Here is a 27,628-nt window from a genome sequence, read left to right on the forward strand (position 1 = left end):
TCTTAATAACACATAAATAAGGGACATAAATGCCCAAAGCTGACTCTCGGTATCCAAATCTCCCCTCCTACCCATCTACCTACCTACCTGTGTGTGTATGTGTGTGTCTTTGTATAATTAATTGGCTTTGAGCTTGTACTTCTGTTTCTTCTATATCATATTCTATAGCGTACAAGGGTCAAATGTTGTTAAATAAAATAGGAAGATGAGGCCTAATCTTTTTTTCTTAAATAATTAATCTTTAAATTCCCACAGCACATCAAATTACTTATCCAATAAAAACACCTTTAAAAGGCTGGATTTAGGGGCACCTGGGTGGCTCAGTCAGTTAAGCATCTAACTCTTGGCTTCAGCTCAGGTCCTGATGTCAAGAGTGAGATCGAGCCCCACGTAGGGCTCTGAGCTCAGCGGAGAATCAACGGAGATTCTCTCTCCCTCTACCCCTTCAACTGATGCGCACTCTCTCCCTCTTTCTCTCCCTCTCTCAAATAAATAAATAAATCTTAAAAAAAAAAAAAAAGCTGGATTTAAAACATTTAATAGATAGCACAAGCCAGACAGGCCCCAGGCACCCAGTGGAGCCCATGGCTACAACACTGAAGCCTGGTGAGACTGCTAAGGGGAAGCCCTTTGTTTATTTATTTATTTACTTATTTATTTTTAATATTTTATTCATGGGGTGCCAGAGCAGCTCAGTTGGTTAAGTATCTACCTTCAGCTAAGGTCATGATCTCAGGATCCTGGAATCCAGGATCCTGGATGGGGCTCCCTGCTCAGTGGGAAGTCTGTTTCTCCCTCTCCCCCCACTTGTGCTTTCTTCCTCTCCCAAATAAATAAAGGCTTTACAAAAAATAAAGACTACATTCATTTATTTATTTGAGAGAGTGCACACACATGCACGAGGGAGGGAGGGGTGGCGACAAGTGGCAGGGAAAGGGACAAACTGACTCTGTGCTAAGCCTGAAGCCCACAGTGGGGCTCAGTCTCTCAACCCTGAGATTATTACTTGCGCCCAAGCCAAGATTCCTACACTTAAGCGACTAAGCCACCCAGGCACCACTAGGGAAAGCCCTTTAAGCTCCCAGGAATTTCAGGTGCCAAAAACATTCCCTGTGCATGGGACTTGCTATTATATGTCTCATTAGGATCTGCTGTGGGGGCCTTGGACGTTTTTTGTTAACTAGCAAATGTAGATCATGTGATGTTGGAGTAGGAGGACTAACGATGGTGACTTTAGGATACCGGCTCCCTCACAGGTATAAATTATGCAAAGCTAAAAATCCACTAAAGAATTGTCAGAGAAGGAATTAAAATAAGATTTTATATGAAAGTTGAAATGTAAGTATGTAAGTATGAAAGTACCCACGCTGATCCTGAAAGAAAACAAAACAAGGGCAACAGCAGTAGCTAAGCAGAGTCTCAAGAAGAGGAAACCGAAGTACAATTCTTTGGAGTCAGTGTGGACAAAGCCAAGGTCAACTATATTAAATGCTGTAGGTACCAGAAGGCTATCAATCAAGTAAGCAAAGTCTGTATATAAATAAATCAAGTAGAGCAAAGTCTGTATATAAATAAATAATTATTTATTTATAAATAATTAATTTATATTTAATTATATTAAATTATAAATTATAAATAAAATTATATTTTATTATATATAATAATTTATTTATTTATAAATAAAGAAAATGTGCAATATAGTTTTATGTTACCAATTGTGCTGAGAACAAAGGAATACTCAGAGAACAGAAACTAAATGAAAACTGAACCTCAGGAATTAAGCATTACTGACACAATATTCTGCCCTAAAGCGAACTATCAAACCTTAGGATCCTGAGAATGTCACTTTTATGGCTGCAAGGAACACCAAAGACAAAAGATGAGGAGGCCTGAACCACCCCGAGTGGTCACTCTAGCAGGAGACTCCGTGTGAAGCTGAAAGCCAAAGAACTGTATCTTCAGTGAAGGTTAAAAGGAGGTAAGTTGGCCGTGCAGAAGAGGTCAGCAAGAAAAATGACACTAGGAAAAGGTGGAAAATGTATCCTAAGAATTCGTAATCATAAGCCAGCCTTCACAGATTTGTGACATCATTCAAAACAGGAAAGTGCTAGCCAACTCCAACTCATTTCCTCTAAAAAATAAAAACAAAAACAAAAACAAAAACAAAAACAGAAACAGCTCCTTTCCTCCCTGACCTTCATACTTCTCAAACTGATTTCCTACTGTTGCCCCTCCAATGTTCCATCCTTTTCCTGCCTCTCTCCCCATCTCAACAATTTCCCTCTATTCCATCTGACTTTTAATCAACATCTACTGAATATTACAGATGCTTAGAATTGTGTTAGATCCTAAAGCAAGGTTTAAGCCTGATCTTCCCTAATGAGAGGATGGGGGAAGAAGAGCTAGGAGGGGAAGACACATCATCATTATTCAATACACGGTTACCATGATGTGAGATTGTGTGGCACTGACCATAAGTACCAAAGAGGGGAAATCCGTAAGGCTGGGGTAGTTGAACAAACCTTTCTAAAGGACGGGCCTTGAAAGGCAGATAGAAATTTGGCTCCAATTCACTTCTATTCCATAAGGCTCACAAAAGAGGGTCCACATGGTTCTTGTTCACTGGCCTATCATACTGGTGCTCAGTGAATATCCCAGGAGTGCACAAGTGCACAACCCTTTGATGGCTACCATCAAGATGAAAATCCTATGTCCCAGTGACCTAGCTCCTACCTACCATTCAACTCATCACCTGACATACGAACCAGCCCCATACTTACTCCGGCCATTCGGAACTACCAGAATTCCAAAATGCACAAAAACATTTCAAGTCTCTGTGTCTCTCTTTGTATACATTATATGCCCTTTCCAACTTCACCTAATAAATTCTTAGTCATTCTTCGAGAGTCACTTCATGCACGAGGTACCTTATGAAGCCTTCTCTGCTCTCTCGGGCTTCGACTAACCACATCCTCTGGTTCACTGCTTCCTCTTTACACCCTTGTTTCTACTTGTACTTCTGCCCCTGCCTCCTGCATGCACTGATATCCCTAGCACCCAGCACAGTGACTGAAACATGGCAAGCACTCCGAAAACCATTTTTATTAAATATGAAATTGGGTGGAAAATATAAAGTCAAAGGTAAAACTGGAAATCATTAAGGGCTTCTCTAATCAGAAATAATGACATGATGAAACTGGTATCTAGAAAAACCAATCCAGTACTGATGAGGGAGAAGGAACGAAGGTCAAGAAAGAGCCTACAAGTCAGGTGCAACCCTTGAGATATGAAGTGATAGTGACAGCAGCCTTATGTAACTGGGGGGGCAGGTCAGATAGAAGGAAGGACAGACCCACCCAGTCACTGTTGCTCAACAGTAGTCATGTCCAATAAAATTTTCTCTGACGATGTAAGTATTCACCCGCTGCACTGTCCAAAATGGTAGCCGTTAGCTACATGTGGCTTCAGAGCACTTCAAATGGGGCTAGTGAAATGGAGGAACTGAATTTTTTATTTCATTTATTTTATTTTATTTCAATTTAAATAGTCACAGATAGCTAGCGGCTCTCCAGCTAGCGGTTGTTAAGTGACGAAATCACAGCTCTTTTTTTTTCTTTAAAATAAAGAGTTTATTTATTTATTTATTTATTTGACAGAGAGAGAGAGAGAGCACAAGTAAGCAGAACAGCAGGTATAGGGAGAGAGAGAGTCAGGCTCTCTGCTGAGCAGGGAGCCTGAGGCGGGGCTCAATCCCAGGACCCTGGGATCATGTCCTGAGCTGAAAGCAGCCACTTAACCAACTGAGCCATCCAGGCGCCCCCACCCAGCTTTTTTTAACTAATAAAAGGCAGCACTTTGCAGCAGTTATGGATCCTAACAATGGAATGCATTCTCTCTCAAAGTAATTTCGGAAAGTACCCAGGGAAAGAGGAAATAACTTCTTTGGATACAATCTTCCCAGTGGATTATAGCATTAGGATGAGTGGAAAGCTGGCCTAAGAAGAATCACATTATTCTATACCTGGAAAGGATTCAATGATCATTTTACACAGAAAGAATCCTGGTTTGGAAGTCAGATGAGTTGCCTAAGGTCACACAGGGAGCCAGTGACAGAGTAGAAACTGTAAGCCAGATCTTAAAACACCATGGTCTGTTAATTGTCTTGACTGTGATCATTTCACAGGTGAATACATATGTAAAACATCATCAAGTGCACATTTCAAAATATGAGTAAATACTATAGGTTAATTATACTTCAAAAAAGCCATTAAAAAAAACCCAACACACATTATAGCCACCACCCTACCATCCTCTGTCAACTCTTCAGTTCTATCTCATAGAGTTATTGTGAGAAATAAACTAGCTAATGTATTTAAAGACATAACAGTGCTTGGTATGGAGCTAGCACTATAGAACCGTTAACTGCATCATCATTATTAGCTACTAGAATTCTGCCCTACTGACTAGTTGCAGAAATGTAACGGAAAGAAGAATGGGCAGGATTTGGAGTTACAAACTCTAGATCATAAGTCTGAGTCCTGGGCAATCTGAGTCTCAGCTCTTTGTAAAATGAGTTAGTTAGGTGACCAAAATAATCTCTAAAGGGACTTTCCAAACTAAAGATTTTGGACGGGGCCTAGGATACAACTTATAGGAGTGGAAAAGGCTGCACATGGGACCCTTAGGGAAGAACTGATAAGATTTAAGAACTGGCTAGATGCACAGTATGACAGAAAACAATGAGTCAACTATGAACACACAGTTTTGAGCTTTGGATGCCTCAGGGTTTAAAAAAGAGAGGAACATGTCAACCCAGTAAATGCATATTTACTACTTTAATAATTCAGTAGGTTCTCCGTGGAAATGAATATTCATGACCTTCTGGATGCAAATGTCACCATGACATTTAAAATGTATGCTAAACCAAAACCCCTTTCATAAGATTACTTTAACGCTATGTTAAAGTGAAATCCCTATGAATAATTATAATTAATCATACTTGGTGTATTTAATAACATGTATTCATTCCCAAGTATCAATTTTTTTTCTTTTTAATTAGTGCAGGGGCCCCTGGGTGGCTCAGTCATTAAGAGTCTGCCTTCGGCTCAGGTCATGATCCCAGGGTGCTGGGATAGAGACCCGCATCAGGCTCCTTGCTCATCAGGGAGCCTGCTACTCCCTCTCCCACTCCCCCTGCTTGTGCCCCCTCTCTTGCTATGTCTCTCTCTGTCAACTAAACAAATAAATAAAATCTTTAAAAGAATAAAAAAATGATAATAATAAAAATAAAAATCAGTCACCAAGAAACTAATCTCTCTTTTTTTTAAGATTTTATTTATTTATTTGACAGACAGAAATCACAAGTAGGCAGAGAGGCAGGCAGAGAGAGAGGTCCTCCTTTTGTTTCAGGCCCCCTGCAGAGGAGACAGCCCGATGTAAGGTTTGATCCCAGAACCCTGGGATCATGACCTGAGCCGAAGGCAGAGGCTTAACCCACTGAGTCACCCAGGCACCCTGAGACTGATCTCTTGATCAGCTCTTTTCATGTGGAAACAATCCAACCCTAGAGTCACAGAGCTGCCTGTCAATGTTACAGCAGAACTCTCGGACAAAGCCTCTCGACCTGCTCACCCTACACAGACTTCTCTGTAAGCTCATCTTCAAACAGTGATGCTGTGGTATGACATCTCGTGTGTTGTATGGGATACATCTGCAGTGTTGGCTCCCATGCTACATGGCTGTGTGAGCACCTACGCAGCCTTTCAAAGAATCTCGTTTTCCCTGGTGTGACATCCAAAAGAGTGCCTCAGTCACACTGGGGAACGTACTTTGTGAGGCTCTAACTCACTCCTCTCATAGATGTGATCAGTCCAGCAGTGTTATGCTGACATTCTGATAGGCTCTGTTCCATTACATTGTGCTGATGGCACATTCCTGGACAAAAACATAAAGATCACTGTTGTTCATGAAGTCCTCGCTTTTGTTTCATGGACTGAAAAAAGTCCTGCCAACTTTTTCATGATCCTTCAAGGGCAACATTTCAAATATAATATCCTTCTCTGGACACTGAGCAATATTTCAGTTATAAGTGACGGCTTGGTCAACATTTGGGCCAAATCCCAGAACAAAACTTTTTTTTTTTAATAAAATTGTTTATGAAACATTGCAGTTTAAGACTATCTGCAGGTCTACCTAAACATAGCCAAAATGGGCCAATTTATGACTAGATAAAATGAAAAATGTCGTTGATTAGCCTAGAACAGCAACATAAAAAATGCTTAGTTGTAAGCAAATTAAATGATATGCTGAAATATAATACAGAAAAGAATCAAGACCACTTGGGGAATGAGTCACTTAAGAGTCATATTTTCCAGATCTTAGTTAACTCTTTCTATTTGGAAACCTAATTTTACCCCGCAGAACAGAATTCTCTCTAAAACACACCACACTATTCTTCTCTTTTAAAATGGCATATAAGGAAGGGTATTTTTTTCCTTTTCTTAATAACTAATAGTTACAGACATTCGTCACCGAAATGTGGTAAAAATGGAGACATAAATGCAAATTTATATAATATGAGATTAAGGAAAGAAATGTGACTCTCCCGATAGCAAAAGTATCAAATCTGATTTCCTATAAAGGAAAAAAACAACTCCCAATGACACCCTGTTTTTTTGTTCACTTACCAATTTTCCATAAAAGTATAATAAAGCATAGGAAACTATAATATCCTAAGCAGTATAATGTAACTACCTTTCTGCAAAATCAAACCATGGGCTGAATTATGATGTCATCTTATTCCAAATGCTTTCACTATCCTCTGGAAAAGGCAAGTTTTCCCCCATTACTATCGGTGATGTTCAAGTCATCCTTGATTTTCAAAACTTCACCCAATTTCATGAACCAGAAGCTCATCCTCACTCTTCTTCCTCCTCTGTACGAAGTTCATTTACGGAGCATCTCCCACATCATTTCAAAAATATGCAACAGCACTAATGGGGGAGACACAGGCTACACAGGCTTCATTTTACTAGAGAAGACAACACGTCTGCTTATCAGGTCTTTATTTTCTCCAAGGTTCACTCCGTATTTCATTTGGAAGAGCACTCCACCCCTAGGCAATGCTATTAGGAGAGATTCAAAGTCCATACAGCACCCAAGTGGGGTCAATTTTGTCTGAACTCCTGTATAATATTCCACTCTTGAAAAACTCTTCTATAGAAATTAAGTCAGATACAAGTTGTTGCTACTGAGATGAAGGACAAAGAGAGGAAGTTCTAAAACTTCTTCCCTAAAAGTACATGTAGAAAGGCCTCAATAAACCTTAGCTGTCTTTATTCAACAAATATGTACTAAATATTTATTATTTTCTAGGCACTATGCTAAGCAGAAAAAAGTTAAAAAAAAAAAAAACAGCTCACAAGAAACTCACAGCCTAGAGAATCTACAGTCTTAGTGAAAACAAAGATGGTTTAGAGGGCTAAATTCACTCATAAAAATCTTTTATATCCAAAAGCATTAAACCAAAGACTATTGTAGGAGAGGAGGATAGAATGTTTTTCAGTTCTGTTACTTAAGAAACATCATCGTATAGAAAAAGTTAACTCCTGGGGCGCCTGGGTGGCTCAGTGGGTTTAGCCTCTGCCTTCGGCTCGGGTCATGATCCCAGAGTCGTGGGATCGAGCCCCACGTCGGGCTCTCTGCTCGGCAGGAAGCCTGCTTCCCTCTCTCTCTCTGCCTGCCTCTCTGCCTACTTGTGATCTTTGTCTGTCAAATGAATAAATAAAATATTAAAAAAAAAAAAAAGAAAAAGAAAAAGTTAACTCCTTATATGTAATAAAACAACTAATCTATCACATGTCAGGTTTAAATTCCCTAGCAGAATATATATATGTGCAAGATCTGAACACGTCCTTACTTATTCCACAGCCTTGCATTACCTAAAAATCCTAAAAGAACATAAATGGTCTAAGTCTTGGCAAAACATAATATAAATGAATCAATTCCTGTACTCACAGAAGAATATTTTCCTTACTTTCCCTTTTTGAATCACGTACCAATGTTCATTTTATCTAAGGTTAGCATATGCTTGAGTATTTCTACCGTAGAAGAGAAAAAAAGTGAGAAATTAATTTCAACCAAATTACCGAGCTTAGTAGTATTTATTACTACACAAACTAATGTCCTCTCCTGTGTATCCGGCCCAGTTTTTCACTACACAGATGTACCTCGAAGGAAACAGATTAAAGAAAAGTATGGGAGCCTCTTGCAAGGACACATGCACACATGTTAAAAGTTGTTTTATGCTTTCATGAATGTCTACTCCATTAAATAGAGAGCACTGCTCCTCTACCCAGAGGGATGCAAACGACTCCTTCCCCCGCATTCCCCTTTATCCAAGGGGGATACGTCCCATGACCCCAGTGGATACATGAAACCACACTGGTATGAACCCTATATATACTACACTTTTTCTCGGTCTCAAAATCCCTTACTGTACTCTACTCACCTTTATTGCGATGATGTGAGATGATAAAATGCCCATGTGATAAGAAGTGAGGGGAATGACACAGACATCATGATTTGGCATAAGGCTTCTACTGACCTTGTGACAATAGGTCAGAAGGAGGATTATCTGCTTCCAGACCACAGATGACTGCAGGTAATGAAACCAGAGGAATCAAAATCCTGGGTAAGGGGGAGCACTATACACACACATGCACAAGTACACACACTCACACCATACATGCTCTCACTACGTGAAAGGAATATGGGCTTTGGAACCAGACATCTAAGGTCAAACTCCTTCTCTGTAACAGAAGTTCATTACCAAGTCCAAGTTCATCTGTGTTTAACTGCTTCTTCACTGCAATGGAACATGTTTCTGTTTTTCTTTGTTTTGCAACTTTTGCTAAGAATAATCATTCCAAAACCCCAGGGAATCCAAGTGTCAAGGTACCCAAGATTTTTCCCTCTTTTCAAAATGCCTCCCTAGGAAATGTAAGCGGCATCGGTAACAAAGGCTGGGGAAGACACTGATGGGAAGGTGTGTGGTTTACACTTTCATTTACATTTTAGGTACTTTTATATATGTATATTACATATAATGAAAAATATTATAAAATGTAAAAATACCTCTCTACCTATTGTCATCCTTAGTAAAATGTAGTTTCTGCCAAATGTTAAAAAAAACAAAGGCTTTCTTCATGTGCTCAAAAGGACAGCGGGTAAGTAATTGTCTACTCTGCATGTAATTATTTTGGCACAGTTTACTCCAACTGGAGTCTGTTTCCTTGAAAGGAACATCTATGTAGTAAGAAGCTAGGCCAGAATACACTACAGAGGATGTTAGTTTGTGCCGTAATAAATATGACTAAGCAAGGTAAGTTGGTTAAAATTAATTTCTCAATTTTTTTTGTTCTAAGAGAGAAATACATAAACATTGTAATCTTAAATAAAACAAACATCTGTACATGATTCAAAAAGAGAAGGTAAGGAAAGTTAAGGAATTTTTTTTTAAAATAAAGAAAGTTTACATTTGTTTCCAAAGAGGCTTCTCAGATTAAAGAACAAAGAAAATACTAAAATACTTTAAAGCAATTTGTGATAGAATCATGGCAACCTGCATGGAACAAACCATTTTCTGCATAGGTAATATAAATGACAGTAATTACCTCTTCTAAAATTCAAAGGCAAAAAGAAATTCTATAATCTGACACCCTAATAATTTGTGATATTCCATACCTAGAAATATAGGGGGGAAAAAGAAACAACCTCAACCAGAAAGCTACTATGACCTATTACAAAAAAAAAAAAAAAAAAAAAAAAAAGACCCAAACTGAAAAGGACTGTCTCAGCTGAGAAATGAGCCCGGAGCTGCGTGCGGGCATCAGACAAAGTCTGCTCCATACCTTCCTCAATACAGTCTCCAGCAAGAGCAGAGAGCTGCGGGGAGCGCTCCTCCAGTAACTGCTGGTGAACACTCACACATCTTAGCGTCCACCACGGCAAACTCTAGGGAAAGAAAGTACCACGTAAGTTGAAAATAAAAGCCTTTTTGAAAAACGATTTTTACATTAACTGCCATTAGTGTTTAGAATTTTTTTAACATATATATTTTTTAACATCTGTGAAATTAAACTTACTCTTCCACAAACATACCCATCCACTGTTAGGTCTTCAGTAGTAATACCCAAATCCGCCTCTCCCTCTTCTGCAAAAATAACCCGCCTCCCCTCCTCTCAGAGTCTCTGTTTCTAGCCAGCTGGGCTTCCTGTTGCCATTTAGAACTTACTATCTCTTTCTTTAAAATGTCTGCCATTGTCACCAGCCGTCCGCTGTGGCACCCCCTCAGTGCTGTAACCCACACAGCGGCTCCTCCGGGAGGCAGAGTGGACAAGGGGCCAGGGACGGGTGCTTATTTTTTCCCTCCCCTGAAATTCTAGCACACTGTCTGTACCGGTGCAAACACATCCCGCTGCGTTCACGGAGGTCAGCTTTCAGTGTTGTCCACCATCTACTCAGTAAGACAAGAAGTCACGTCCTGCTCATCTCTCTATCCTGCTCCAAGCAGTATTTTGCACAAACCACATTGTAAGAATTACCTTGGATTTAAAGGTAAGAAGCTGCTTCTCCCTCTCCTTCTGCCTAACATTTCCCCTGCTTGTGCTCTCTCTCTGTCAAATAAATAAATAAAATCTTGAATAAAATAAAATAAAATACTTGATCCTGGATGGCTCAGTTAAGCATCTGACTTTTGGTTTCAGCTCAGGTCCTGATCTCGGGGTTGTGAGATGGAGCCCTACATTGGGCTCCACGCTTTCAACGCAGAGTCTGCTGGACAATCCCTCTCTCCCTCTCCCTCTGCCCTCCCTCCTGCTCACCTGCACGCTCTCTCTAAATAAAAATCAAATCTTAAAAAAAAAAAAAGTGATCCTTATTTAAAAAAAAAAAAAACTACCTAGCAATAAGCCAATATAGAAGCCCATACAGGAAACAGCAAGTCTGTCCTCTGCTGCCTCGGTGCCATTCTCCGCCCCAGCAACAAGAGACTCAGGTTTGGCAGCAAACACTTTCCCTTTTTAGACATGGGAAGTTAGAGCCAGTCAGAGATTGCCTTTTTAAGAAAACATACATCATCTCTGCCTGCTTGTGCGCGCTCTCTCTCTCTCTCTGACAAATCAATCAATAAATAAAACACACATCAGGGGCAGCTGGGTGGCTCAGCCGGTTACGTGTCTGACTCTTTGTTTTGGTTTCGGCTCTGGTCGGCATCTCAGGGTTGTGGGATCAAGCCCCGCATGAGGCTCCCCACTCATCGAGAAGTCTGCTTTCCCTCCCTCTCCATGTCCCTCCCCCTGTTCATGCACTCTCGCTTTCAAGCAAATAAATAAACTTTAAGGAAAAAAAAATATATATATATATAATCAGATACTGAACCTTTAAACAGCAGATCTATACATTAACTCTTAAGCCAAAATCTCTACCTAGGGGGAAGAAGAGTGTGAAAAAGATAGAGAAAGCATAGCCTATTTTTCTGTCAGAAAATAAAAGGGCCCTTATCTATTTGCCAAGAACTGCTTAATAGAAAATCTGACACTTTAATAAAAAAGTAACTTGAAGCCTTGCTCTAGTTTCTAGATCCTGTCCACTGATTTTAGCACTTATTACAGAATGTTCTGATTAGAAAGTCACTAGTCAATAACCTCCTAGAAGGCAGGAAGCGTAAGTGTACTAAAAAGGCACCCAAAAAAGTTTGTTAGCTTATTCCATTGTTTTATTTTTAAGTAATCTCTTACACCCAACATGGGCTTGAACTCACAGTCCCAAGATCAAGAGTCGCATGATCTACCAACTGAGACAATCAGGTGCCCTCCATTTTTAAAATAATTGTAAATAAGAAAACTGATATTCCAGGGAAATTAAATAGCATAACGTCACCCAGTTATTATAGCAGCTGAGCCAGACAAACTCTGGTCTGATTTCAAAGCCAAGACTCTTTTTACTCAACATTTACATCCTACTCATACTAACCTATATATCACAGATTAGAGGACTGGGCAAAAATCACCTTCTTTTATGGTTCCACAAAAATATCATAATGAACAACTTGAGACATGGTTTACAAGTAAGCCTACTCAAAGCTAACTTTAAAAGGTTAAAATTAACTTGGATAGAGGAAGGATACTTCTTTCATTTTAATTTCACTTATCAAAGAAGTCATTTTTATATCATCATTTAGAAAATGACATATTACAGATCCAAAGAAAAAAAGAATTTTTGTGACTTCACTGAAAGGCAAAATTTCAACTCAAAGCAATCTTGGCATGATGACGTGTAACAAGAAAACAGGGTTGTAAGCCCAGCTCAGAAGTTGTTTACTGTCTGCCAAGCAATTCAAGTACCTTGTCTCTACATCCCTACCAAGTAGGACATCTACAACCAGCAGTTAGCATACCCACTTGTTCTCCTAAGTTGACACTATACATATCTTTTTTAAAAAAATGCTTAACAGAGCGCCTGGGTGGCTCAGTTGCTTAAGTGTCTGACTCTTAATTTCGGCTCAGGTCATGATCTCAGGGTCACAGGATCGAGCCCTGCTTTGGGCTCTGTGCTCAGAGCAGGGTCTGCTTAGCTCTCTCCCTCCACTCCTGCTCAAGTGCACTCTCTCTATCTCAAAAATAAATAAATAAATAAATAAATAAATAAATAAATAAAGCTTATCAAAATTTTAGATGAAAGTTTTCCACCAACAAAATTTAAAACTGTCTCACTCGCTGATTAATGACTCTAGTCTCACTAGAAAGAAAATAATGCCACTTGGCAGCTCTGTGCCTTGGTGATACCTGATTTAGAGCCAAGTACTAGTCATTCTGTAAGAGAGCATTTAAGTCATATCAACTCCAGAAAAATTTTCTAATTCAAGCAAACATGGCTAAAAAATCAAGGATAAGACCTTATGTCTACCTGACATTGAAACTCATCTAGTAAAACCCCTTCTAGTAAAAGTAATTCCAATTCCTTGGGCTTTCATGACAGTCAGCAACAGAGGCAAAACTTGCCTCTTCACCTTTTGTCTAAACTGAAATATTTAGGAAAATAAGCCCTTATACAGGACAGACCAAGTCTATATTCTGCCAGCTGAAAACTGTGTTTCTCAAAATTTTTCAGCCCATACTTAGAAATTGGGAGGTTTCCTATAAAATTTAGATTATATCTGGTAACATGGATCAAGTCACCAAAGTCAGAATGGGAGTCAACTAGCTATAGTCTGCAGCTACACCTTATTTTTGTATACCCCAAGAACTAACAGTTTGTAGATTTTTTTTAAGGTTTTATTTATTTGAGAGGGAAAAGTGAGGGAGCCAAAGAGAAAACACAGTGGGGAGAGAAGGAGAGTGAGAGGGAGAGGCAGGCTCCCTGCTGAGCAAGAAGCCCAATGAGGGACTTGATCCTAGGACTTGGGGATTATGACCTGAGCCGGAGGCAGATGTTTAACTGACTGAGCCACCCAGATGCCCCCAGTTTTACACTTTAAAACCACTGAAAAAAACACAAAAGAGAATTTTGCAACATGTGAAAAGTATATAATTTCAGCATCCTGAGAGCAGGCCCCATCAAGATCTTCACACTCAGTGGGGAATCTGCTTGAGCTGCTCTCTCTCTCTCCCTCTGCCCCTCCCCCTGCTCATATGTGTGTGCGCACGAACAGGCTTTCTCTCTCTAAATAAATGAATAAGCTTTTTTTTAAAAAAAAAGATTTTATTTATTTATTTGACAGACAGAGATCACAAGTAGGCAGAGAGGCAGGCAGAGAGAGAGGAGGAAGCAGGCTCCCCACTGAGCAGAGAGCCTGTGCAGGGCTCGATCCCAGGACCCTGGTATCATGACCTGAGCCAAAGGCAGAGGCTTTCACCCACTGAGCCACCCAGGTACCCCTAAATGAATAATCTTTAAGAAATGATGTAACAGACATTGAACAAATGCTCCACTAAATCCAACCCAAATAATGAACCAAGGTAGGATGTAAGCCAGGAAACAGTAATTACAATCCACTGTAAGAGCACTGAACATTTGGGGCACCTGGGTGGCTCAGTGGGTTAAAGCCTCTGCCTTTAGCTTGGGTCATGATCTCGGGGTCCTGGGATCAAGCTCACATCAGTCTCTCTGATCAGAGGGGAGCCTGCTTCCCCCTCTTTCTCTGCCTGCCTCTCTGACTACTTGTGATCTCTGTCAAATAAATAAATAAAATCTTAAAAAAAAAAAAAGAGTACTGAACATTTATATTCACACATACACACACACACACACATATCTATAGAATCTTCTAAAAGGGTCAATATGATATCATTGTGTTTTAGATGAATCTCAAAAAGGGAAAATGTTTTTGTTTATTTTCACCAGATTTTAAACTGAAATACCTAAAGACTTAGAAAACACACCAAAACACTGTCAGCATCACTCCTGAAGTGTGATGCTACCCAGCACAAAAGTCATGCCTGGGTTTGAACCAACTGCCTTCTTGTCTCTCCTTACCTGAACAGCTGTCAGTTTCTGTCTCACATTCACTAGAATAACTCGTGCTAGTAAGAGCAGGATAGGCTTTGAGGTCAGGCTGTAGACTGATTCACCATCTAGAACAAGCAGATTCAGAACAGCTGCATCCAGTCCTTTGACCTGAAAAAAATACATAAGCCAAGATGACCTAATTTAACAAAATATTAATCTTTACAGGTCTTGTAGTAACATATTTTCTAATTAATTCAGCTTTGAAACAAAGGCATCAATCCAGCACACAGCAATTTGCACTGGACAGAATCCTAACATTATAAATGGCCCTGGGGACCCACAACTGTGGGCCGTCCTGGTAGACGGCCACCTATATGCCTGCACCTTAGATGAACCGTGAAATCAAGAAAATGCTAGTATCAAAGAGGCTTCATTCTTTACAGATTTACTTATAACAAAGTATCATCTCAATAAAAAGCATGACTCTACTACTAAAGTACTTACATTAAACACACTTCACATATGCTTCATCAGCTGGCAAATGTCATTACAAAGGAGGTCTGCTCCGTAATTCCTAAGCCAAAGAGCCAACAAGGTCTCACATATCAGAGACCTTGTCGAGTGGCATGGACCAGTGGGAACAGAAGGCTACAAAAAAAAGGGATGCCTTTGAAAAGTCCACTCCTTGGCTGAACAGAGATTTTCTACAGTGGACAAGGCACCTGTTTTCTTATATTTTATCTTATTTTTTACTTTTGCAAAGGGAGTGTGAGAAGCAGGCTCCCTACTGAGCAGGAGCCTGATCAGGGCTTGATCGCAGGACCCCAGGTTCGTGGCCTGAGCCAAAGGCACCACTTAACCGACTGAGCCACCCTGGTGCCCTGTGTTTTCCAAGATGTATACTATATAATTTTGACAGCTGCCACAAAAATAGCAGGAATGCTTACCCACTAGGAACATGGGCTCTAATGTCACAGACTCAGGATAGCATTCTTTTTCTGCCTCTTATTAGTTTGGGGGCATAGGTAAATTTTTTACCTGAAGCCTCATTAATTATAAAATAAAATAACAGAACCCAATCCTTCTTGTAAGGATTAAATTAAATAATCCAAATAATGCCTCTGTCAGTATGTTGTTGAAGTACTCAATATGGCCAAGAGAGTAATAGCTATGGGCTCATCCACTGTCCTACCTTCACCACTGAGGAGTATAATAGAAGAATAAAAATTTAACATCAAAGAGAACCACCAAACCGCAAATAAAGATTATCATTATCTACAATAAGGGTAAAGGAATTTTTTTTTTAACTTCAATAATTAAGAAACTATTGTGAGGGACGCTTGAGTGGCTCAGTCGGTTAAGCGACTACCTTTGGGCTCAGGTCATGATCCCAGGGTCCTGAGATCGAGTCCCACATTGGGCTCCTGCTCAGCGGGGAGCCTGCTTCTCCCTCTCCCTCTGCCTGCTCTGCCTGCTGCTCCCCCTGCATGGGCATCTCTCTCTCTCTCTCTGACAAATAAATAAAATCTTTTTTAAAAAGAAAAAAAAACTACTTTGAAATTATTACAACTACCTCAATTTTATAAGGAAATAGATACAAATGTTAAGTACAGTTGAAAATAATACAGAAGTCAGTGTCAGAACAGAGGTCCCAGCCTGTATTCCAACTCCCCAAACAATGTTCTTCCTACCACCCCATGCTGCTTTCCCCAAAGATCTCTTCCTGCCCCTGGGGAAGGTTCAGGACCATACCAAGCACCAGGAAAGGCTGCAGACATCACTTCTAGCCTTCTGACTGAGACCACTACCTTACAGTGGCAGGCTACTGACATAGGGACACTAGACGCCCCATGTAGAAGAGACCAGAGGCTAGTCTGAGGCACAGTGAGCCCGAGGTGTCTTGTGAGAGCTCCGAGTGAAGGTACTGAACACACCAGTGGACATTCTCACTTAGGAACTTGGGAGAAGAACCTACTTCATGTGCCCAGACTGTGTCTTGCAGCCTCAGCGAGTTCTCTTCTCATACAAAGATGTCAAAATAAAGATTTAACCACCTTTATTTCCCAAAGTCCAAACCAAACTGGTGAAGTACAAGAAAATATGACATGCCTTTGGGAAAAGAATCAGGGGGTGCCTGGGTGGCTCTGTGGGTTAGGCCTCTGCCTTCAGCTTGGGTCATGATCTCGGGGTCCTGGGATCGAGCCCCGCATCAGGCTCTCTGCTCGTCGGGGAGCCTGCTTCCTCCCTCTCTCTTTCTGCCTACCTCTCTGCCTACTTGTGATCTCTGTTAAATACATTAATAAAACCTTTAAAAAAAAAAAAAAAGGTTAAAGAATCCGGGGCGCTTGGATGGCTCAGTCGGTTGGGTGGCCAGCTCCTGACTTCAGCTCAGAGCATGATCTCAGGATCATGGGATCGAGCCCCTTGTCAGTCTCCACGCTCAATGGGGAATCTGCCTAAGGATTCTCTGTGTCTTCCTCTTCCTTTGCTCCTCCCTGCCCTGCTCTTGCTCCCTCTTTCTTTCTCTAAAATAAATAAATATTAAAAAAAAAAAAAGAATCTATATTCCAATTACTTTGAAATGAGAAACACATCTAAATGTTTTAGCACAAATTTAGATCATTCTCTTCTAAATGAAATCTTTAAAGATAAATAACAAAAAATTTAGTATACAAAAAAATTATACAAAGAGATAGCCCATGGTATACCACGTGGGTATCATTACCTCTGATACTCAAAGCCAGGGGTTGGTTACTAAACCTCCTACTCTTCGGTTCGAAATTCTCTGGAGATGGGCAGCACGTGGGTGGCTCAGTCAGTTAAGTGTCTGATTCTTGATTCTGGCTCAGGCCATGATCTCAGGGTCATGAGAGGAAGCCCTGCTGTCTGGCTCAGCGGGGAGTCTGCTTAAGATTCTCTCTCTCCCTCTCCTTGTGTCCCTCCCCCCCAAACTCACATGCTTTCTCTCTAAAATGTATAAATAAAATCTTTTTTAAAAAAACTCTCTGGGGATGGTATTAACAAGACAATAAATAAATGAGTGAAGGTAGGAGTAGCCAAATACATACACTTCTCTTCCCAGTGCTACCTTGCATCATCATGAAAATATGAAATGCTTTTCTATCTTCTGCTTAAGTAAATCCGCCTCTGCCTACCCCCGAGCTATAACAGTGATATTCCAACTGAGTTCTAAATCTGTTTCCAGAGGTTTGGAGAAATGGTCTGTTTTTAAAGAGGATTACTTATATTTTCAATAAAAACAGACAAAGCAAAGGTTCCAACTCTTAGAAATAATTCCTCAGTCAAGACAGCATATGACATGTAAATATCTAAGTATTTATCACCATAATAGTGAAAAAAATTTCAACATCTGGAAGCCAGAGATAAATTTACCACAAAACCAGATTACTAAGATCAACCTTGCTGTGTGGGAGGTTACCAGTATTGCTCAGACATGGACCTTCAGGGTTATTCCTCTGAGACGGGTTAGCCGCAGATGTCAGTGTTAAAAATGACAAGGCCATAAGTTAAAGGCACGGAAAATGAATTTGGCTTTGGTCACCATACTCCATGACCATAAAGTATATTCACAAATACCTGTGCTTCACAAGGGCTGAAAAACATGAAACAGCGCAAGAAAATGACCATTAAAAAAGTGACATATTTAAAAACTTCAACTCCCCCATCTTCCAAATTCTTAGAATGCTGGTAAAGAGGATAAGTTGAATATTCTTTTTAAAAACAACCTGACAGGGGCCCCTGGGTGACTCAGTGGGTTAAAGCCTCTGCCTTCGGCTCAGGTCATGATTCCAGAGTCCTGCATCAAAGGCCCTGCTCAGTAGAGTCTGCTTCTCCCTCTGCCTGCCACTCCCTTTGCTTGTGTTCGTTCTCTCTGTCTCTCTCTCTCTGTGTTTTTTTTTTTTTTTAAGATTTTTATTTATTTATTTATTTGTCAAACAAATGGACATTGCCAAGAAGAGCTGAACATGCATAAACTCTAGGGCATAGCAACTCCTCTCGTAGCTCTATATACTACACCAGAGCTCCCTAGCTCTGGGAAGGGTTTACACATGTATTAAAAGATCATCCTCTCAGCCCTCAGGATGTCACCTACAGCCCAAGGGCCAGTAAAAACAGCCTCCTCTATTAGTACACTGTACTAAACAGTCATTTTTTCAGAAGGCTGTGCTTTGAAATTCTAGCAAATGATTTCCAGAAGACCTGTTCCTGAAAGCACTGTAAGGAATATATTGGGGGGGTCAAGGAAACATATATACATATATACTACAGTACTGTCATACAATTAGAATACTATACAACAGTAAAAATGAGTAACGGTCTCACTTCAAAAATAAACCATTTAGCAAAACAAGTCACAGAACAATCATAGTTTGTTTCATTCATTAAAGTTCAAAAACTGGCAAAACTAAACAATGTTTTCTAGAGTTTCATAGGTGCTGAAACTATGAAGAAAAGCAATGGAATGATTAACATGAAATTCATGGGACTGGCTCATGGGAGGGGAGGCTGGGGACACCATTAGAAAGCACATACAGGGGACCTCCTAAGCCAATACTTGCAACCCTCTCCGAGTCACAGCACATGCAGAGACACTATGATTAGTGGGGCACAGCAGGGAACGAGCAATGCTGCCGACCAGAAGAGACCAGTTCAAAGGCTGTCCCCACCCCAGCCAGGTCCCACACAGACACTGCAATGGCAGAGGGGCTCCACATCTGGGGAACAGCGGTCGGGAAGCTCTGTTCTACAACGCTACTAATGTTTCTCTCTCAAGCAGTATGGTAGAAACAAAGGAGTTTTATTATTTAAACAGTACAGGCCTGCACGGGCAGAGGGCGCCAGGCAGAGGGCGCCGGAGGCCGAGGGTGCGGGAGGCTGGGCAGCTCCAGCAGAGGGGCGGGGGCAACAGGATCCCTCCTGCGGGGACTCCCATGGCCTGGTTCCCTCATCCCCCTTCTCTGGCCTTCCTCTGCCCCTTCTCATCCCCTGCAGGCAAAAGAAGCCCCAACTCCCCCACCCTCCCAGATGCCAGGCGGGAAAAATGGGTCTGATTTTTAGATTTTTGTATTGTGGACTGACTTTGCCTTACATTAAAAATTCATCCCTATACCTCATATGCTTTTTTTGAATGTATGAGGTAGTTCTAAGTAAATAAAAAAATCAAGGTCTCAAAGTTTTCTACAATCTGGCCTGAATCCCATGAAGTCTGACCTGTCGGTGCTTCTCCAGTAGTCTCAAAACATCCGGTTCCCACCGGGCTCTTCCCGCCTCTGAACTTCCGCTCATGGGACTGCACCCAGACTGCCTTTCCTGCTCCTCTCCACCTGTCCGTTTGCTCAGCACCCTTCAGTTCAACTCCCTATCCATGGCCAGCTAAACTGTCTGGCAAAATTCTCATTCCGCACATCTCTTGGTTAATTTCAATATTCTTACAGTCCAACCTCTCATGTAACCTATTTCTGTACTGCCTTGAATTGTAACCTGACTTTACAGGTGGCTTCTACCTAAGTATAGCAGAAGGAGGGCTGGGTTTGGACCCAGGAAAAGTGGCTCCCAAGTGCCCAGCTGTAACACCTCTGACAAGTTTCCTTCATCACTGGGAGCTTCTGTGTTCTCATCTCCAGGATACTCAAATTGACCAAACACATGAATTAAGCACTTGCCCCACATATCTCTGTTCAACAATCACTAGGACTTTGACTATTTGGTGAATTTGTAACCTACACTACAGGGCTGAAGAGGCAGAAACTGTTTCATCCCCAATAACAGAGGGGGTGAGATGTTCCATATAAGCAAGCTTCTAGGCAACTGAAGCATTTCTCTTTAAGAGACATAATCTTTGGTATTTTACTTTAATCACTTTGGATGAAAACCTTTGTAAAGTGCAGATTCGATTCCCTTCTTAGACATAAGATACAGAAGATCTTTTAGCCTTTCAATAATGATTAGAGCCAGGATTATAAATTTCAATTATTCTACTGCAACATAACACAATGACTCACTACAGTGATGTGTACAGAGCTAATTACTGTGGCTGTCAGGTTATGGCTGCATTTCTACTTCTTTTTTCCACTTCCACCATCAGATTTTTAAAATATAATTTATTGACTGATTGATTTTTAAAGATTTTTCTATTTGAGAGAGTGACCCTGAGGTCATGACCTGAGCTGAAAATAAAAGTCAGACTCTCAACCGAATGAGCCACCCAGATGCCCCTATTTTATCTTTTTAAATAAGCTCTATGCTGGGACACCTGGGTGGTTCGGTCAGTTGATAGTCTGTCTTCAGCTCCAGTCGTGATCCCAGCATCCTAGGATTGAGTCCACATCAGGCTCCTTGCTGAGTGGGGAGTCTTCTTCTCCTTCTGCCTGCCGCTCCCCCTGCTTGTACTATCACTCTCTCACTCTCACTCTCTCTCCCTGGAAATAAATAAAATTTTTTTTTAAAAAGAGTAAGCTCTATGCCCAACGCAGAGCTCAAACTCACAGCCCTGAAATCAAGAGTCACACACTCCACCAGCTGAGCCAGCGAGGAACCCCTCTACCATCAGATTATTAACACTTATCTCTAATTCCATTCCTGATAGTGGACCTTCTGAAAATACCTGAAAATCTGATCAACAACCAAAGATTCTTAGTACATTTTGTACAAGCTATAAAGTCGTATTTTTTTTCCTACTTACTATTAACTCCAGTTTATAAAGATGAGTTCCTAAAGGAAAAAAAACACAATAATAAGTATATACAATATTTCTAAGAAGCATACCTCACTGAATTGCTGGAACAAAATGGATGGCAAAAAATCCTGAGGTTGTAAATCAACGAGAGGCCCCGTCCAGTTACTCTGAACAAAAAGTTGCAAACTGCTTACACCAATTAGGAATATGAGCTGTTGTCTGCATATAAGAATAAAAAAATAAATATGAACCACTATATAACCACAACCAATTTCACTTCAGTTTTACTAAGAAAAATGTGAACTATTAACGAATATTTATAGAGATTATCGAAGTACCACAAAACAAAATTTCTGAAACCCAACAATTTATCTTTCAATGTCGAATATTATAACCACGAGCCACATACAGCTCTTTTAAATTTAGTTACAATTAAATGAAATTTAAAATTCTGTCCCTCAGTTGCACTATTTCAGGTGCTCAACACCCACATGTGACTAGCGGCTGCCATACTGGAGAGCACAAGTTTTCCAACAACAACTAAAACCACTCTCTTATGCTGAGCAAAGTACTGTTAAATGTATTCAGTCTCACTCTGTGAAAATTTTAAACAAAATTCTACCTTTCAGTTGTGTCCAAATCTGTTGAGTAATCCAAGAACGTTACTATCTGCTTCTCCAGGTAGCTGTCTACCTTTTCTTCAGTCATCGTTGTTGAGTTAAGAATATTTTGAGTCAATGAATTTAAGAATATGGCTTCATAGCTCCCTTCTAGCAGCAACTGTAAGAAGGATCCACTCTCTGCAATATAAAAAATTAGTTCAATAATCTAAAAGACCAATTTTTTTCACACTGTAAAGGATAACACTACTAGGTAAATCAACCAGTTTACATTTTAGTATGCAGAAAGAAAATGTATATCCTTAGAATGCTTACTATACATTAGTCACAAAGCACTGAGCAAATTCCCAGTATTCTATGAACATCACTTCTACATTAGCAGCCCATCCACAAAATGAGCAGCAAGGCAGAAGTTAGACACAGGAATAATATTCCTCGTTAGTAAATATTACCATCCTTCTGAGAATTCGAAAGATTCTTACTGACAACAGAAAAGTTTCCACAATCAGGGATCTAAGACCTTTCATAATCTGGCTTCTCCTGTCCCCACTATACTCCCTGAGGAACACCTGGTTCTCTCATTGTCCCTACAATATCCCATACACATTCCTGCCTCCACATTTTTACACTTGTGATTTCTCCTGCTGAGCTCTTCTCCACGTCTTACCCTTTAGTCAAAATTCAACTCATCTGATTTCTTCCATGATACTTTATCAGATCACCAGACTGACTTCAAAAATTACCTCTCCAGAAGCACCTACTGCATGTATGCACACACACACACCACTTAGATACTGAACTAAATTGTTATTTTTCTTCCGGGTACAGTCTAAATCTCACAACCAGATATGCCTTTATCTCACATTTATCACTAGTAAATATGCTTTCAACACCTCCTCTCCAGTAAATGTGATACTGTTCACAAGAATTTTATCTTTGCTGCCTCGTTTCAGCTTTTAAGCTTATCAATTATGGACCCTGGAATAAATTATTTAAACAATCTGTCTTTAAACGTCTCCACCTGCAGAAAGGAACTAAACGTAGTATATATCTTAAATGTCTATTATAAGGATTAAATGACATTAAATGTTAGGGACTTAGAAAAGTAGCTGACATCGCCATCGTTATCACTGAGCCTAGGCAATGAACCCAGAGGACCCCGCCCACCACATCGAGGATGCAACAACCCAAAGTGTTAAGGGATCAGCTAGATTTCGGCAGAAAAACAAAACTAGGAGAATGAGAACGCAGCCGGCACCACTCTCCCCTCACAGTCCACACGCTGGCCTCCGTTCCTGACAGGTTCGCTTTTCTCACCTGAACCGGTGACTCCCTCCTGCTTCCATTGCTGCCGCTCAGCCTCAGTTGGGAAGCCCCTCAAAACTGCCAGCTCGGGTATCCACATCACTCTGGACAACGCTGCAGCCAAAATGGGTTCTACGAGGGTCACTCGGGAGTCAACAAAAGAAAGTGAAAGGAAGAGGGTCCAAAGATGCCGAAATCTAGTGGCAACAGATCCTATGAATACACCCACAGCTCTAAAAGCCCATGTGCAGACATCGTCGCATGGACGCGGCCATGACAGCAGCGCGGGACATCCTGGGAAAAACACACTCCACTCGGGTTTCCGCCTAGGAGAACGACTCAAATCCTTAGTACTGAGCATGCCCAGTAGAGATGCCCCGCCCCGAACAGGGAATGGGCGGGTTGGAGGGCGCGGTCAATCTCAGTCCCGCCCTAGGTGGGGGCGGTGCTAAGAGGTGTAGTACTGGGATTAAAACGCGGGTGGAAGGCACGGTCTTGTGCTGCCAAAAGGATAGAGGAATTGCCTATGGCTTGGGTTCTTCAACTTTTTTGGATCAGAATCCCCCTGACTACCTAACCAAGGTCCTTCACGCAGAATGCATGTGGGCCCTTGCTACCAACATTCGGGTACATTCCAGGAAGTTAGAGACCCTCTGAAGTGGAGTCGACCAGCACACAAGAACCACCTGCGCAGAGAAGAGAATGAAACTGTAAGGAGAGTTTTGGGACTCCTGATTGGCTCAGTGGAAGGAGCATGCGACTCGAGCTCCGCGAAGTGAGTTCAAGCCCCAGGCTGTGTGTAGAGATTACGCACATACATGACTAACTAACTAAATAGAATAAATAAATAACTTATTTAAAAAGTGTAAGGAGGGGCGCCTGGGTGGCTCAGTGGGTTAAAGCCTCTGCCTTTGGCTCAGGTCATGATCCCAGGATCCTAGGATCAAGCCCCACATCGGATTCTCTGCTCAGCGGGGTGCCTGCTTCCCTTCCTCTCTGCCTGCCTGTCTGCCTACTTGTGGTCTCTGTCAAATAAATATTTAAAAATAAATAAATAAATAATAAAAAATTAAAAAGTATAAGGAAAGTTTTGACGCTGCCGTCACATGAATCCTGACTGTATGGGACCTGTGACCCTGCGGCTTGGTGCTGAGAAGCTTGTGGAGGACAGGCTGAGTCGCAACCCTGCCCCCGCCGCGTGCCTGCGGCTGAGCACCCCGCTGGAGCCTCATTCGCTCCTCCCTTCTTCATAGCCCCGCCCCTCGGCCGAAGGAGCCAGGCCTCAGCGGAAGGAGACACTCTGCCCCAAAGGGCCTGAATCCTGCACTGTGAAAATGTCATGCACTAGTTAGGGGAACCCTGACCACGCAGCATTCTTGGAGAAATCAAGGGCAAGCGATCTCTGAAAGAGCCCAGCCAGTGCCGGCTCCAAGGAGTGAACTAAATTCTCAACCCACTTTCCTCCTCCCTCGACTGTGCAGGGAATGATGCTCAGCCTCTGCCCCCAGGAGCCAAAGGAAGCCAGACCTGGACTGAGCGGAGAAGAGCAGATGCCCTAGAATGCCTTCTAATTGAGAAGTAATTTATCACCATCTGCGCAGGAATGATATTTAATCAGTGTGTCCTCCTGGTTATTATTTTTTTAAGATTGTATTTATTTATTCGTCAGAGATCACAAGTAGGTAGAGAGGCAGGCAGAGGTGGGGGGGGGGGGGAGCAGACTCCCTGCTGAGCAGAGAGCCGGATCGGGCTCCATCCCAGGACCCTGGGATCATGACCCGAGCCCAAGGCAGAGGGTTTAATCCACTGAGCCACCCACCCAGACGCCCCCCTCGTGGGTTTTTTAAGCACAAAATCCAGCACTGTCTAAACCATTTGACGGTTGTTAGAGCTATTAAAAGCAGAAACACGCTGACCACCCAGCCAGGTTCCTCACTTGCCTGTAGAGCTGCGTCATCCCTCACAGTGAACCTGGTGCTTTTTCTAAATTTCAAAGTTAGTTTTAAGTGAGATATGCTTGACAATGAAAATAAGTATATTCATCTCTCTTCAGGCAAATGGACTCCAGAATAAAAATATGGGAGAAAAAAACATAGTATCTACTGAAAAAAAAAAAAAATGGAGTGGATCCTGAGCTGGGGAGTGGGATATGTCTACTTGGGACGAATTGAGTGACTTGGCTGTCTGGGAGTCTCAGCATTCAAGCCCCAGTCTGAATAGCAGACCCTGTAGAGACCAGGAGGAAGGGGAGTGGAGGGGAAGGAGCCAGGGGTTCCGACTGACTGACTCAGCTTTGCTGGGGTCCTCCTCAGCCCTTCCTCTTCCCACCCCAAAACCTTCAGTCCCAGGGATATCTAGTGCTCCCAGCTGTGTCTTTCGGGGATTCTTCAGTGTAGATACAAGTTTGCCTCAGCTTTTCCCATTGCGTTTTTAGGATTGGGCTTTCTCTGGTCAGCAACATCAGTTACTAGCTCCCAAACAGGGCATCTCATCTCGTCTTCTCTTTCCCTGTGGGTCATGTATTAATTTTTTTTTCTTTTCCATAGATTTAGTGGGTTTTGAAGAAGGAGAGATGGCATATGTTCAACATGCCGTGTTTACTCTAGAATGTTAAACTGTATTATAAATGACATCTTTCTCCAAGTAGCTTCGGGCTTGATACATTTATGTGCTTTAACTAATCCTATCTCATATCTTTCTAAGTGGTAAAAAGGAGGCAGGATTGTAACCAGCATTTCATGACCCTTCAATCCTTTTTCATATTCATTAACAAATCTCATGTATGATAATAATAATTTTTAAATGTTTGTAGCAGCATTTTTAGCAATAGCCAAAAACTGGATACAACCCCAAATCCATGCACAGATGAACAAATAAACAAAGTGTGATCTATTCATACAATGGAATAGTGTTCAGCTATAAAAATGAATAAACTATAGATACATATAATATACACAAATACCAAAGTAATTTTGCTGAGTGAAATAAGCCAGAAAACCAGAGAATATACAGTATGAGTCCATTTATATAAATCTGGAAAATGCAAACTAATCCCTAATGACAGAAAGCAGATCAGTGGTTGCAGGGAGATGGGAAAATGGAGAGGAAAGCAGGGATGGACAGGGACGCTTCTGGGGAGTGAACAGATACGTTCACTATCTGTGCTGATGGTTTCATGGGAATATACATATGGAAAAACTGTTCAGTTAAAATATGTGCACTTTTTTCTTTGTCCTATGTCAGTTATACCTCAATAATGCTGTTTTTTTAAAAAAAAAATGTTGTATAAAACATAAAATCTGATCTCCCGAGACTAATATTCAAAAGCCTTCACCTGACATGCGGGTCCTCTGCATTTTTTTTTCTTCAAAGAGAGAAAGCGAACACAAGTAAGGGGAAGAACAGAGGGAGCGTAGGCTCCCCACTGAGCAGGGAGCCAAATGCACGACTCAATGCCAGGGGATCCTGACCCCAGCAGAAGACAGATGCTCAACAGACTGAGCCACCCAGGCGCCCTCCTCTGCACTTTTGAAGCACTATGACTCCCAGAACAGAGTCCCACAACCACCGCTAACCCTCAAGAGAGATAGCTGGGCCTCTGTCCTGCAGCAAATAAATTAACATGGATTGACAGTATAAGGTAAAGCCAGTATGGTCTTAAACACGGTTAAATGGATATCTCATTTAACTCTTACATAACTCTTTTCTTTCTTTTTTTTTTTTTTAGATTTTTATTTATTTGAGATAAAGAGAGCATATGCATGGGGAAGCAGAGGCAGAGGAGAAACAGACTCACCGCTAAGGAGGGAGCCCAACACAGGGCTCAATCCCAGGATTCTAGGATCATGACCTGAGCCAAAGGCAGAAGCCTAACTGACCGAGCCATCCAGGCGCCCCTACAATAACTCTTTTTTTTTTTTTTTTTTTTTGACAGAAAGAAATCAAAGAAAGGCAGGCAGGGAGGCGGGGGGGGGGGGGGGGGGGGGAGGAAGCAGGCTTCCCACTGAGCAGAGAGCCCTATGCAGCACTGGATCCCAGGACCCTGAGACCACAACGTGAGCCAAAGGCAGAGGCTCAACCCACTGAGCCACCCAGGAAACCCCTACAATAACTCTTTAAGGCAAATATTATTAAGCCAATTTTCAAATAAGGAAACTGAGAGGTATGTACCTTGCCTAAGATTATACTAGGATCTCAATCTAGCCTGACCCTTATGGCTCCATGCTCTGTACATCTGGTGAATAAAGATGATGAGAAGTATGTGACTGGTATGCAGGTCCGAGTAAGCAGGTAAATCAGTGAAATAACTTCCCCAGCGAACACACTGGAAACAACCCCAGAGCCAAGGTCAGTACAGATGCTGAAAATCCCCAACAGCAAAGACTCTAGAAGCAGAGGAAAGAAAGAATGTATGTGGTTGAGGTAGGACTTTGATAGGAATGTAAGTCAAGTGGAACAGAACAGGACAGCAACCAGATCCTGCAAATGTTTCCTTCTT

The 27,628-nt window shown here is 41.5% G+C and overlaps 1 protein-coding gene and 1 long non-coding RNA gene across 3 annotated transcripts in view; one reads left to right on the plus strand and one right to left on the minus strand.

Annotated features, from left to right (window-relative positions):
• TTC27 (tetratricopeptide repeat domain 27) overlaps window positions 1-23,471 on the minus strand; it is a 169,957-nt gene extending 146,486 nt beyond the window's left edge. Inside the window, exons 1-5 of one of the 2 annotated variants that reach the window (XM_059405454.1) lie at window positions 23,143-23,471; window positions 21,828-22,005; window positions 21,295-21,424; window positions 14,536-14,676; window positions 9,912-10,014 (exon numbers count right to left, since the gene is read on the minus strand). In XM_059405454.1, the coding sequence (XP_059261437.1) occupies window positions 9,912-10,014; window positions 14,536-14,676; window positions 21,295-21,424; window positions 21,828-22,005; window positions 23,143-23,230 (640 nt within the window). In that variant the 5' untranslated portion in view covers window positions 23,231-23,471. The remainder of the gene's footprint in view (window positions 1-9,911; window positions 10,015-14,535; window positions 14,677-21,294; window positions 21,425-21,827; window positions 22,006-23,142) is intronic. The other variant, XM_059405453.1, reaches the window with a different exon arrangement.
• A 128-nt stretch (window positions 23,472-23,599) lies between these two features.
• LOC132022280 (uncharacterized) lies at window positions 23,600-27,006 on the plus strand. Its single transcript, XR_009405571.1, has 3 exons — window positions 23,600-23,905; window positions 26,503-26,770; window positions 26,858-27,006. It is a non-coding gene; the product is annotated as an uncharacterized LOC132022280 (long non-coding RNA).
• The last annotated feature ends 622 nt before the right edge of the window (window positions 27,007-27,628 follow it).

The sequence above is a fragment of the Mustela nigripes genome, chromosome 7 (assembly GCF_022355385.1).
Source record: "Mustela nigripes isolate SB6536 chromosome 7, MUSNIG.SB6536, whole genome shotgun sequence".
In the NCBI taxonomy this organism is placed as follows: domain Eukaryota; kingdom Metazoa; phylum Chordata; class Mammalia; order Carnivora; family Mustelidae; genus Mustela; species Mustela nigripes.